Source organism: Macaca thibetana, chromosome 7 (genome assembly GCF_024542745.1).
Source record: "Macaca thibetana thibetana isolate TM-01 chromosome 7, ASM2454274v1, whole genome shotgun sequence".
In the NCBI taxonomy this organism is placed as follows: domain Eukaryota; kingdom Metazoa; phylum Chordata; class Mammalia; order Primates; family Cercopithecidae; genus Macaca; species Macaca thibetana.
The window spans coordinates 116,996,883-117,010,663 of record NC_065584.1 but is presented as its reverse complement, the minus strand read 5'-3'; the positions used below and the strand labels follow the sequence as shown (position 1 = coordinate 117,010,663).

The 13,781-nt window shown below is 49.8% G+C and overlaps 3 protein-coding genes across 3 annotated transcripts in view; 2 read left to right on the top strand and 1 right to left on the bottom strand.

The window, feature by feature from the left end:
* The window catches only part of SCG5 (secretogranin V), a 118,260-nt gene that overhangs the window by 104,203 nt on the left and 276 nt on the right, over positions 1-13,781 (bottom strand). The gene's annotated exons all lie outside the window — the stretch shown is intronic.
* On the top strand, positions 2-12,755 carry LOC126960124 (golgin subfamily A member 8S-like). Its single transcript, XM_050800132.1, has 19 exons — positions 2-81; positions 1,777-1,896; positions 2,482-2,541; positions 2,725-2,805; positions 3,660-3,698; positions 3,964-4,011; positions 4,100-4,184; positions 4,279-4,385; positions 5,440-5,526; positions 5,632-5,739; positions 5,932-6,019; positions 6,419-6,632; positions 6,900-6,969; positions 8,622-8,697; positions 9,129-9,220; positions 9,780-9,880; positions 9,963-10,063; positions 10,153-10,308; positions 10,395-12,755. The coding sequence occupies exons 1-19, from the start codon at positions 34-36 to the stop codon at positions 10,586-10,588; spliced, it is 1,875 nt and encodes a 624-aa protein (XP_050656089.1). The 5' UTR covers positions 2-33; the 3' UTR covers positions 10,589-12,755.
* Positions 7,908-8,604, top strand: LOC126960121 (golgin subfamily A member 2-like). The gene has a single exon (XM_050800129.1). It carries the CDS (start codon positions 8,235-8,237, stop codon positions 8,553-8,555), a length of 321 nt encoding a protein of 106 aa, XP_050656086.1. The 5' UTR covers positions 7,908-8,234; the 3' UTR covers positions 8,556-8,604.

Here is a 13,781-nt window from a genome sequence, read left to right as displayed (position 1 = left end):
TGGCCCCAATCCCGCTTCCCTCCCCACCTTGCGATGGCAGAAGAAACTCGACAGAGTAAACTGGCCTTAGCCAAGAGAAAGGTAAAAATGCACCAGGTCATGGCCCCCCAACCCAGCCACATATCCCCTCTGACAACAAGACCACTACCAGAGTCCATATCACTCCTGAGGCACACCAAACTGGGCCCCCCAACCCCGGCACCTCTGGGCTGCCCCCACCAAAGTCTTGTCAATCAGCCCTGCCCCTTCAGCAAGAAGCCCAGTCCCTGCCCTCACCAATCACCCCAGGGTGACTTTGGGTGTGTGACTACTGGGGCTTCCCACTCCATTACTGGGCTCTCACCTCCTGCCTACCCAAACTTGACCTCCCTGGGTTCTTTGGGCTCACGTTTCCAAGCACCTGGGTCCCCCAGCCCTAGGCCCCACCCTCGCCAGTTGTCCCTGGGTGACTTTGGGCTGGTGATTCCTGGGGCTCCCTACTGCAGACTCGGTCCTCCCCTCCTGCTGCCTCAAGGTCAAACTCCATGGGCTCTTTGTGCTGGTGTCTGCAAGGACCTAAGTCCCAACCCTGTGTTTCCCTCCCCCATAGTGGAGTGGGACTCGGACATTGCGCTGATGTGCCCCACCCCCAACCAGGAGGAGTGGAATGTAGTGATGTCACAATCCACCTACTAACTGTCATTACTGGAAGACCGGCCTTTGATCTTATGACCCAGTCCCCTAAGTGTTGTCACCCCATTTCTTGTTCCTCTGGTCACAGCACAAATTTGCAGCTGGAAGGGGAATGGAGACTATGGGATCTAGGAGCAAGCAGTTTCAGGCTGCCTCACTCCCTTAACATAGACATTGACAGGGGGAAAAGCCTACACTTCCCCCGTGAGCTCAAAACGTTGACAGTATCTCTGGGTGGCGATAGGAGAATGGGTTTGGTTTGGTTTTCTCCCAGGCTTCTACTTTCCAGAGAGATTTTAACATTTTTTTTCTGAGTTCTCCACCTCATATTCTAATTCTCCATGGTTCTGGGACCAGACTGCCCTTCAGTCTGTGGTCTCTGAAGTGAGATTTGCTCATCTTCTGTGGAATAGATCTTGGGAAACTGAACTTGACAGCTTGAATCTTCCTCATATTATCTTGACCTGGGGAACTTTGAGTGCCACGGAATAAATGTGAGACATCTTTCTGAAGCATCAGGTTCCCTTGATTCTCTTGAGATCAGGAGAAAAAACATTAATGTACTTAGGGATGACAGTCACATAGGCTTCTGAGAGTATACCAGACTTCTCTCTGAAATGAGGCTTGGGTTGTCCTCTTTCTGATGAATTCCCAGATTTAACAGAAAGGCTGCCTTCTGCCATGAGGACACATTGATATAAAAGTTTGAGAGGTACTGGTGCACTTCTTGATACTAACAGATGTGTGAGGATGTATGACTCTAAACCATGCAGTGCCTGCCTACCTAATGTTTACTTTTCTACCTCTACCTCTGGTTTTGGTCCCTGGCAGCTGCTGATTCTTGCAAAACCCCAGAGCTTGGAGTCAGAAGACTGAGTTTCCAAGTTCCAGTATCACCTTTTTCTTTTTCTTTTTTTTTTTTTTTTTTGTCTAGCCATTATATCAATCCCTCTCAGTCACTAAATGATGGTGACAACACCTTGTACAGTTGTTGGCGTCATTAAATCAGATGGTGTATAAGAGCATTTTGTTAAAACTATAAGGGAGGATGTGGCTGTAGGGGCCGATAGTTCTCATGAGCATTACTGCTCTTCTTTCCCACAGTTAAAAGAATATTGGCAGAGAAACAGCCCTGGTGGTCCAGCAGGAGTGAAGAAGAACAGGAAAACAAATGTCAGTATCCCTGAGACAGCCACTTCTGGTGGTTCCCACTCACCTGGGGATGTGAGTCTTGGCTGACCAGGCTACTGGGGACAGGGGTCCCAAGGGGCAGTAGAGGGTAATTGTTAAGATTGTGAATGGACTGTTGGGTACTGGTTCAGAATTCTGGGTTTGAATCCTGCCTCTCCATCTGCTAGGGATATGATTTAGGGCAAGTTGCTTGAGCTCTTTGGGTCTCTCTTTGCACATCTGTATAATAGAGGTGGTATTATTGTTTGACATCCATTTGTGACGTTTAAATGAGATTTGTTATTGTTTTATGTTAATCCCTAGTACATGGCCTACTGTAAACACCCAGGACACCAGGATATGGTCATTGCTATTTGATTTTCCTCATCCCCAGTCTCAAGGGGAAGCCAGGACAATGAGAAGAGCCACTTGCCATCAGGAGTCACTGAAAGGGCCCCAGGGTGGGATGGTGGGGAGATAAGAACCATGAGAGAAGTTGGCACAAAGGAGTTATGGGACGAAGGGTCCAAGACAGGCAGAAAAGAAAGTTGTGCCAGTTGATAGGGGAAGAAAGGAAGTCAGAGGGCTTAGACACTGAGAGGGACAGAACATCTCCATGTGCACTCTCATCTCTTGTAGTCAGCAACAGGTATCGACGGAGAGGGCCCTACGTCATCTGCACCCCTCAAGGATCTGGAGGTAAGAGGCTCTGGGTGGAGGGGCAGTGACCCTGCAGGCCAATCCTGCAACCTCCTCCCACAGCAGGGACTGGGTGCCCCTCTGCCAGCTGAGACAGCCCACACACACCCCAGCCCTAATGATTGTTCTCTCTACCTCTCCCCCGACTCCTCCTCCACCTCCTCCTCTCTGCATGTGCCTCAGAGCCCGTCCCAAGAACTAGCAGCTGCCCTGGACTCGAGGTCCGTCAAAATCAGTCACCTGAAGAACACCATCAAATCTTTGGTAAGAGTCCAGTGGGGTCCCCTGATTCCAGTCTGACAATCCTGGGCTCCAGTTTCCCCTTGGGACCCTGAAGAAAGGGACTGGGGGCCCCTGGTGCCAAGGACAAATAGGGAGCTGGGGCACCCAGACCTTACCTGGAGGGACCCCAGAGCACGCAGCATGGCTGTTCTTTTGCTGCCCTTTTTGCCAACTCTCTCCTCTCCACACACCCCTGCTCAAGTCCTTGCTACACACGCCCTGGGGTTGTTGCCTCTTGGGGGAGTGTAAGCCTGACTGGTTGTCAGGGGCCCTGTATTTCTGCCGTGACTCAGTCCCTAATTTGCTCTTTGATTCTGGACAAGCCGCCTCTCCTTTCTGGACTCGGGTTTCCAGAGGAGGTAGTGAGTATCAAAGGTGTCTGTTAGCTCTGAGAGTCCGAGATTTAAAGGCCACCTAGAATGGAAACCTCAGGGCCAAGGGCTGCTGTCTGTCCTTTTCCATCCTATATCTGCTGTGAAGAGCCATACCTGGCCCGTACGTGCTCAGTCAATGTTTATTGAATGAACACACTTTTCTAAATCACAAGCAGGCAGGAGGGGGGGCCTTTCTCCAACTCCATCTCTAGAGGATTGTGTTCCTGTCCTCTCAAGAGATTCCACATTCAGACTTTGAGTTCTGTGGCTATGGGTGAAAACCAACAAAGACCCAAATCCTCTGTCCTTGGGCGCTTGAGGAGAGTTGACCAGTTCGTGTTCCCATTGGGTCTGAGAACTTTGCCTTTAAAATCCATTCCTGGCCCCACCTACCGCTTTCTGGTCTGGAGAATAGAGTTGAGGGGGCCACCCTCCATCACCTTAATTTGACTCTCCCCACAGAAACAACAGAAGAAACAAGTGGAACATCAGCTGGAAGAAGTAATGTGATTTCTTTTTTTCCTCGCCACATGACCGCTGGGTTTGGGGGGCACTCAGATGTAGAGGCCCCTGTCTTGTCTCACCCACTCCCAGCCTGGGGAAGAAGGCTCACCCCTCAGATTCCACCCCATCCCCACAGGGTCCCTGATAACCTGGTCTCATGGGTGGGCCTGTCCTGGGGCATTGGTGGCTTTCTGGGGGCATGTCTCTTGCTGTGCCATCTCTGCCTCCCCCTGGTAAGAGCTCTGTCTTCCTCTTCCTATAGGAAAAGAAGGCAAACAACGAGAGACAGAAAGCCAAAAGGGAGCTAGAGGTGAGTGGAGGGTGTGAAGTTTTCTCCTGTCCTCCGGGGAATGTTTCTTTCCTTCTCTTTCAGCACTTGCTTGGCTTTTCTCCCAAAGGTTCAAATCCAGACATTGAACGTACAGAAAGGGAAACTAAGTACGGACCTGTATCGCACGAAACGCTCGCTCAGATACTTTGAAGGTGGGAATCTGGGCGCCCTGTCATCCTTCAGCCTGGCACTTTGACAGGTCTTTAGGGGAGTCCTTTGGGACCCATCTCACATCTGTCATTACAGAACAGACCAAGGATCTGGCTGGCCGCCTGCAACGTTCATTGCAGCGTAAAGGAGAGTTACAGCGGGCTCTGTCTGCTGTCACCGCCACACAGAAGAAGGCGGACAGAGTGAGTCTGACCACCTGCCCCGTCCCCTGGGAGCCCGGCTTCGCAGATGGAGGAGTGAGCCTAAAGGTCCCTTCTGCAGGATGGAGTGTCCTGCCCAGAAGGCGGCATGGCCATTCCTCACTGCTTTTGTGTCTGGTTGTTAGAGGCAGCCTGGGGCTGAGTCAGCTGCTGTGGGTGAGTTGGGGGGTGCGGTGGGGAGCGAGTACTGGACACTGAACTTGGATGCCAAGTGCCTGCCCTGCCCTTACCTGGCTGTGGTCTTGGCCAAGTCCTAGGTGGGGTATTGGGTACTTGTACTGTGAAGGTACAGAAGAGTACCTTTAGTATGTTACCATTTCTGTAGAGAGAGGAAACCTGTGTGTGTGTGTGTGTGTGTGTGTGTGTGTGTGTGTGTGTGTACATACTATGATAATATACAGAAAACATGTCTGCAAGGTTCATAAAAACCTCAGGAGAGAGCCACGGTGGCTGGGAGATACTTCCCTTCTGTTCCTTCTGAGTTTTGAACTATGCGAATGTATCATCCTTTCAAAAAGTGAACGAAAGATTAATTTTCCCCTTCCTATCTGTACCCCCAACCCCAGCAAGAAAAATGGGCTTAGTGAATTGGATAGACCTGGGTGTTCAAATCCCAGCTCTGCCTAAGTGATGTTAGGCAAGCGCTTAACCTCAAATACTTCACGATTTTTCATCTACACAATAGAGGGAATCATAGAACTGTCTCCTATATTGGTTGTGAGGATTAAATGGGATTGCTAGCATGGTACCTGGTGAAGCACTCCATAAAGGTTCAGACAGTGCTAGTAATAACAGTAATAACAAGAGCAATATTATCTGATCTCTCTGGGCCTCTGTTAGCCAGCTGTAAATTCGATCTCTTTCCCTGTCCCTTCCAACTTTACTGAGTTCTTTTAAAAACCAGACCACAGACTTGGAAATGCCTCGATCTTTACTGACTGAGTTGTATATTCAGCCTAGCCCTAGCCTGTTTAAGGGGTACTGTATGAAATGCCCAGGTTCCCCAGATAGAAACTTCTCACTCTTCACCATCCAGTCCTCGAGCCGCAGTAAAGCACGTATGGAGTGGAAGTTAGAGCAGTCCTTACGGGAGCAGGCACTGCTGAAAGCTCAGCTGACACAGGTGAGGTTTTGCAGAGGGAGGGAGGGAAGGAAGATGACCCCAGGTGGCCAGGAGCAGGTGAGGACCAGTGACAGCCCTTCCTAACTTCTGTGCCCATTCTTGCAGATGAAGGATTCACTTAAACAAGCCCATCAAGAGAGAGACGAATATGTTCAACATCTAAAAGGAGAGAGGGCCCGGTGGCAGCAGAGGATGAGAAAAATGTCCCAGGAGGTGAGATCTGACCCTTCAGCCCCGCCACCTTAGATAGGTCACTGGATGTTTCTGGGCATCTGTAACATGGGAATATACAGCCAGAGGTGGTCATGGGTCGGGGCTTTGTGGAGGTGGGGGCAGAGAGGGAGATGGCAGAAACCAGCCACCAGCCCCTCTCTCCAGGGCCCTTTATCCCTGTGCTTTGGGCAGGTTTGCACACTAAAGAAGGAGAAGCAGCATCACATGCGTCTGGTAGAGAAGCTGGAGAGGAGTTTATCGAAACTGAAACACCAGATGGGTAAGATGGGGCTGGTGTGACCTGGGAGCAGGCCTGGCATCGGAGGGGGCTCTGGGGGTGGCTTAGAATGCCCCAGGGAGGTGGGTGGATGGAAGGGCTTTGAGGCAGAAGGAAAGAGGTCTGTGCCGGGAGACAGCAAGGCTTGTTATCTCCATGAGCCTGAGTGTCCCCATCAGCAAAGGGGGCCCGTTGTCAGCCACCCACAGTGCTCTCCATCTGAAAGTGGTTTGGAAGATTGGCTACCATCGGGTGCGAGGAATCATTAGCAGTGAGGCCAAGTTTGGGGAGCCTGAGAGGAGCTGTGCTCCAAGAGGAGGGTTTTTTTGTTGTTGTTGTTTGTTTTGTTTTGTTTTTGTTTTTGAGAATCCAGAGGCCCTTATTGTCTGCTTCCTTTCTCAGCTAAACCCCTGCCCCCGGAGCCCCCAGCAGTGCCCGCTGAGGAGGAGCTGCAGCACTTGAGGAAGGAACTAGAGAGGGTGTCAGCAGAGCTCCAGGCCCACGTGGAAAACCATCAACACGTAAGTCTCCTGAACCAGCCACAAAAGGAGAGGCTCGGGAGGCAGGAGGAGAGGCTTCAGCAGCTGGCCGAGCCACAGAGTGGTGTCGAGGAGCTGCTGCGTTGCCCCAACTGGGGAGCCTGCCCTCCTCCCTAGCCCTCCAGGCCTTTGTTTCCCCACCTGTAAAATGGGGCAACGTAGCCCTCACGTGAAATGTTACTTTTAAAGGCACCTGTGAGCCAGGGCCCTGCTCTGGTGGCTGTGGGAGAGAGGGGATGATTTTTCTAACCTGCCTCCACCCTTCCCCGTGCCATGGGAGGCAGACACCTAGTTCTGGGGTCTCCAGCTGCAGTGGGTGGCTGCTGATTGCTTCTCTCTGTCCAGAACAATGAGAACAAGAGCGCACTGCAGTTGGAGCAGCAAATGGAGGAGCTACAGGAGAAGCTGGGCGAGGTGAAGTAGATGTAACCCCCACCCCATCCAAAAAGGGCTGGGAAGTAGGCACCAGCCTCTGGGGAGGGGAGGTGCCAGGCCAGAGGCAGCTGCAGCCTGGGGGCAGGTTACCCCAGCACCCTCCAGGGCAGTCTTGTGACCGTTTCTTCCTTCCTGCCTTCTGACTTTTACAGGTGGGTAGCCCTGGGCTCCTCCCAGGTCTGGACATCATCATCCCAGCTAGAGGCATACAGCCCCCCAATCATAGGGGAACAGACAGTGGGATAAGAGGCTCCTTATGCCAGGCACAGTGGCTCAGGCCTATAATCCCAGCACTTTGGGAGGCTGAGGCAGGAGAATCTCTTGAGGTCGGGAGTTTGAGATCAGCCTGGCCAACATGGTAAAACCTCATCTCTACTAAAATTACAAAAAAAAAAAAAAAAAAAAAAAATTAGCTGGACATGGTGGAGCATGCCTGTAATCCCACCTACTCAGGAGGCTGAGGCATGAGAATCGCCTGAGCCCAGGAGATAGAGGTTGCAGTGAGCTGAGATTGCACCACTGCACTCCAGCTTGGGCCACAGAGTGACACTCTGTCTCAAAACAAAACAAAAATGCTCCTTAGATTAAAACTGGATTCCAACCTCGGTTCCACTGGTCACCATTCAAGTACTTTGCATCTCTAAATCTCTGTTTCTTTTTGAGATGGAGTCTGACTCTGTTGCCCAGGCTGGAGTGCAGTGGTGCAATCGCAGCTCACTGCAAGCTCCACCTCCTGGGTTCACACCATTCTCCTGCCTCAGCCTCCCGAGTAACTGGGACTACAGGCGCCTGCCACCATGCCCAGCTAAGTTTTTGTATTTTTTAGTAGAGACTGGGTTTCACTGTGTTAGCCAGGATGGTCTTGATCTCCTGACCTCATGATGTGCTCACCTCGGCCTCCCAAAGTCCTGGGATTACAGGCACGAGCCACCACGCCCAGCTGCCTCTGTTTCTTTAACTTCGAAAGGAAGGTAGCATTTTCCTTACAGAGGTGCTGAGGATTAAATGAGATAATACATGGAAAGCATTAGGCCTGTAGCACACTTAGCACATAGTGGTTTGCTCCCACTGCTTTTCCACCAGTCTGTGGCCTACAGTTTAAATGGTGAAGTAGGGTATGAGATTTGAGGCTGAGGAAGGAAGCATGGGGTTCTAGGAAAGGGAGACAGTCACTTAGGCCTGGAGCAAGGGGCCAGGGGCCTGGGCAGGCGACAGAGCCCCACAGTGCCCTCGCTACCCTATTAATGGGCCCAGAATCTGGAAGCCAGTCGCCACGTGCCCTCACACCCAGGGTCTTCCTGCAGGTGGAGCTGAAGAGCCAAAAGGCTCAGAGTCTACAGCAGCAGCCAGACCATTACCTGGGTCACCTGCAGCAGTCCGTGGCCACCTATCAGCAGCAGGTGGCCGCCTATCAGCAGCTGACCTCTGAGAAGGAGGCGCTGCACAGGCAGTTACTGCAGCAGACCCAGCTAATGAACCAGCTGCAGCAGCAGGAAGCTTGGGGCAAAGCGGTGGCCGAGATGGCCCGCCAAAAGTTACAGGAGACCCGGGGAGGGAGCTGCTGAAGACGGGACCATGAGGGGGACGACCTGGCAAACTCAGTGCCTTGTCACTCTTTCCTGGCCCCTTAGGAGCACCTGGAGGCTGCCAGCCAGCAGAAGCAGCAGCTGCAGGACCAACTGAGCCTCACGGCTCTCCCTGGGGAAGGTACGGGAGGCCACTCAGAGGAAGAGGACAGAGCCCCAGGAGGAAGGGGGGACTGTTAGCAGCACAGGATTGAGGAGTTGGAAGAGACCTTTAGAACAGCTGGTCATTATGCCGACCGGGTGCCTGCACTAAGTTCGGCATCAATATGGTGACCTCCTGGGAGCGGGGGGGCCACCAAGTTGCCTAAGGATGGCTGAACTGGCCCAGGTCAGAAACGGAGCAGGTCAGAACTCCTGCACCGACCGGTAGTGGGACTGTGCCTGGGCGGTATAGCAAGATCTTGGTTCTTAAAAGGAAAAATAAAGAACAGTAGCTTATTCCTCTCTAGGAGGGGCTGGCTCAGGGTTACATAGTGAGGGTGGAGGCAGAGGTGGGCCCACAGTACCTCCATTGTTGGGTTGTCTGAGGAGCCCTCTGGCCACTCCCCACAGGAGATGGAGGAGAACATCTGGACAGTGAGGAGGAGGAGGGACCTCAGCCCATGCCGAGCGTCCCAGAGGACCAGGAGAGCTGGGAGGCCATGGTGAGCCTGACTCCCCCGCACCCATTTTACCACCTTCCTCTGTGGTCCCTGCAAGACCCCTTTATGCTCTTACTTTCCCTGCCTTCTGATTTCTCTGGACCCTCACCCCTTCCGAGAGCCAGTGGTCAGATACCATTTCACCTGTGACGAACTGAGGCCCCAAGGGAAGGGGCTGCGCTCCACCCCTCTGCCCCGTTTGTTCTGTGTATGTCCCTACAAGAATGCTCACGTCTTGCCCTCAGGTGGCATGTTTCAAATCCGCTGGAGCCAGTGCCCAGGAGGAGCAGGCACGGTTACGAGAGCGGGTGACAGAGCAGAGGGTGTGCTGCCAGCACCTGGCTTACCTGGTGGCCTCGGCCCAGAAGGAGCCAGAGGCAGCGGTCCCAGCCCCAGGGACTGGGGGCGAGTCTGTGAGTGCGGAGACCCACCGGGCCCTGCAGGAAGTCGTGGAGAAGCTGGCCCATGCCAGGACTCACCTCCAGCTTCTCCATGACTTACTTGAAAATGCCACCTGAGGGCAGGTCGCTGCCGAGATGTGACCCCATTATTTTGGCTCCAGAGCGGCTTTATGGACCACCGGGAGGAGATGGCGGACCTGAGTGAGCTGGTGGAGAAACCCGAACTTCCCTTCATCGAATACTGGGGAGAGAGATGCCATCAGTGAGTGGGAGGCCAGGGCAGGGCAGGGGGAGCTGCAGGGCCTTCGGAGGGGCCCCAGCGTCTGAGCCCTGTCCTCCCGCAGGAATGTTCATCAGCTTCTAACAGAGGCAGGGGGCAGTGCCGAGGATGCAGCGATGGGAGGAGGACATCATCAGGCTGGTCCAGCACAGGGAGGAGATGAAGGTAGGGTGTGCAACATCTCTGCAGGGGTGGGGGTGGGCGTGGGGGTGGGCGCCGGCAGCGGTGTGACAGCTGAGCACCCCTCCCTCCAGGTGAAGCTGCTGGCGCTGCAGGAGATGCTGTTATGGTTGGCAGCGACTACAACAACAAGCACAGCAAACTCCTGATCTCTGCCCAGAACCCTGCTCATGAGCCCCGTCCAGGAGCCCCAGCCCCCCAGGAGCTTGGGGCTGCCCACAAGCATGGCGGTGAATAGAGCCCTCAGGCGGGGCGGGCAGGCAGGAGCAGGGGGTGCTGGCGCTGCACTCAGATCCCCGCCTCCCTCTCTCCAAAGATCTTTGTGAGCTGAGCCTCAGCGTCAGCGCCGAGACTGGGCAAGGAGAGGCCAGGGAGGGGTCTCCCCACGACAACCCCACTGCACAGCCCATCGCGCAGGAGCACCAGGAGCACCAGGAGCACCCAGGCTTGGGCAGCAACCGCTGCGTGCTGTTCTTTTGCTGGGCTTGGCTGCGGAGAAGAAGGAGATAAACATCACCGTCATCAAAGAGCTGGTCAAGAAACTTTTTAAAAAGAAACAAAGTTATGGGGTTAATCTCCTACACAATTCATTTAGTTCATTTGAATGTTAGAGCCACTCTTGATTATTTGTGTTTCTAGTTTGTAGTTTAAGTTTATTTGTAAAAAGTTAAAAGAGATTGGGTCTCTGTGGCTTTCACTGAGGTTCACTCTGGCATCCTTTAGCATTTTCTTTTTTAATTTCATAATTGTAGGTCATTAGCATGTATATCGAGTTTGCCCTTACGTGGTGGGAGTTCAAACACCCAGAGACCCACTGTTTGCACAGAACTATTCTCGCTGGTTTGGAATAGGCTGCCATGCTTTTGTAATGTTATTATAGCATGTATGTTCATTACAGAATTCAGATAAAATTTGCTTATGTTCTGCTACTGTTTGATCCAATCTTAATCACAGTGAGCCTTTCATTAGCTCAATATGCGGTTTGCCCTCAAGTGTGCACTGTTGATTACTTTGTAGGGACATAAATTTGTGCAGTATTTATGTGATCGTGCCTATGCATGAGGAATGAATGAATTTCAGTCACACATTGCCTAAATCATAACTTGATGATGCTTGGGAAAGACTCAACAGTTAAAACTTCATGAGGTTCTAATGTCTGATCTAAAACACATCACAGTATTAGGATGTAGGGAGATATGTACGTGTGCTCCCTGGGGTGGGGATTTCTAGTTACTAGACCATCTCCATTTTCAGCATTTGGCATCCTCATGATACTTTTATAAATATGACGTTAACAGGAGACTAAAATACGATTTTACTGATGAATAACAGATTTGCCTGCATTCACTGAAAGAGCGCAAATATTGGGTCCTGTGACTTCAACTGATTCTTCCAAATTGTATGAATATATCAGTGTATTAGATAAGCCCAGTTTCAGAATAATAAAGAAAAAATGTTAGACCAAATAATGCGACTAATTAACAGTGGTACAATTTGTAGCCCATGGGTTTAAAATGCACTTAAAGTCCTGTTCTTGCCTTTTATTTTCTGAACTTCCTGCTTTTTCATTCTTTGAGTTCAGTTTAAAGACCGTTACTTTAAGTCCATTTTAAACCCTCAGGCTAGAAATTGGACCACTGTGACTTAGCCACATTATTTTGTGTAATGTTTTTTTCTTTATCATTCTGAAACTGGGTTTTCCGAATACATTGATAAATTATTTCAAAGCTACTTTTGTCGTTGAAATCACTTCACTTTTACCCTGATAAACATCAGTGACTGGGCATGACCTTCAGATAGTGTTTAGCATCTGTGACCAATCTGACCATACTGTGTTCATCAGGTGCCGATGGGTTAAATCACACGCTGGCGTATTTCAGTTGAATGTCCATCTGGAAAATAAATTTAATGTGTTAACTGAAATTCCACTCTTTGTGTAGGTATTTGGCATATATTTAAGAAACAGCTAAAAAGGATGGAAATCGTAGGACAATAACTTAAGTCTTTCTTCAAAGTGCACGCAGTCTTTTGCGATACCTCATTCAGCCAAGTATTTGTGCTCTTCCTCATTCAGTGTAAGGCAGCTTTCAATTTGCTTAGAAGGCAACATTGGAAGGTTAGAGTTCATTAGAAACATAGAATGTTAAAATGTGAGTTCAACTGACTAAATTTGAATTTTCTTAGGAAGAATCAAAACACCTATTTAAATATTGTAATATATAGTAACCATTTTTAAAGTATTTAATTAAACCTGATAGGTTTTCCAGAAATGAAAAAAAAAAATTCATCTCTAATACCAAAGCTGATTTTTAGAAAATTTGAACATGTAAATCCGCCCTATCCATAATATAGTTTCTCTAAAACTTTATCTTCGTCATTTTAAAATAATATAACTATTAAAAAATGTAACTGCTATCAATGTTCTGAAATAAGTTAAAACATTTTAAAATATGAACACTGTAGTTTAAAAGAAAGAAACGGTGGGAAGGAAAAGTAGAGAAAGAAATGCCAATTCCAGTCCAAAGCTTTATCTGCCAAGTTTTCTTAGAATGACTTTTACCAATTTATGAATTCTTGTAAACAGAATGTATAAGGAAATACTGAAAGACTTTTGCCTAAAGTGGCATTATTGTCTGCTGGTGTCATGCTACTGTAATGTAATAAATTCTTAATTTGTTGCAAAGTGCTGTTTTTGCCTTAAAATTTTATTTTGCGTGTCTTGAAAACTATAGTATTAAAGGTATTGATACTGTGCCAATGCTGGGCATGCCTGGCATGAGATAAACTGTTTCATTTTTACAAACTTGTAATAAAACTATGCAAGTGTTTATTAAAAGAACACAAAATAAAAAAGTTATGGGATTAAAAAAAGTTATGGGGTGAAAAAGTTATGGGATAAAAAATGTAAAAAAGTTGTGGCAAAAAACCCTGTGGCAAAAAAGTAGAAAAAAGTTTCATGAAAAGTTGCAAAAAAATTATGAAAAAGAAGTTCTGGGATTTAAAAAACAAGTCATGGGATAAAAATAAAAATTAAAAGCAGACCCCTGTCAGCAAAGCCTGGAGAAGCGGGGCTGGAGTCTCCACCGCCACCGTGTCCCTACCACCGCTTCCCAGTCACCGCTTTACAATTAGGGTAGCAAGACAAGACCTCTGTCTAATGGGGAAAGACAAACAGACCCTTTGCCACCTTGACCAGGGCTGAGTCTTTAAATTTCCAGATGACGATGATTGTTATTTAAGAGCCAGAGGCTGGTGGAGTTGGTTTGTTTCGAGGAGGTCTGATGGCCTTTCTCTCACCATAGCAACTTTTCCCTCAGGGGGGCTCCCAGCTTCTTATTCAGAGAGGTAGCTGAGGCAGGACAGTGGGGCTAACTGTGGACCAGGGAGGACATGGGCTGCTGGGGTGGCCCCCCTTCCCCGGTGTACATACTGTGTCTGTGTAGCATTTTGTATATAAGATATAGGGTAGAGCTGCCCTTGTGTCTTAACTAGGCTGTGGTTGGAGCTGGCACATGGGGAGGAGGTTCTAATGATTATTTGTGGCTGGGAAACTTATTTATTGCTAGCATAGGACAGAGGAAGGAGGCGGGGATGGGGTCGTGGCTCCGTGGTGATGCGACTCCTGTTTATTTTGCTTTTTATTTTGGAATAAACAGATTTAGCCATACTCCTCGGCCTGGTGTGTTCCCGTTTCCCTCACTGG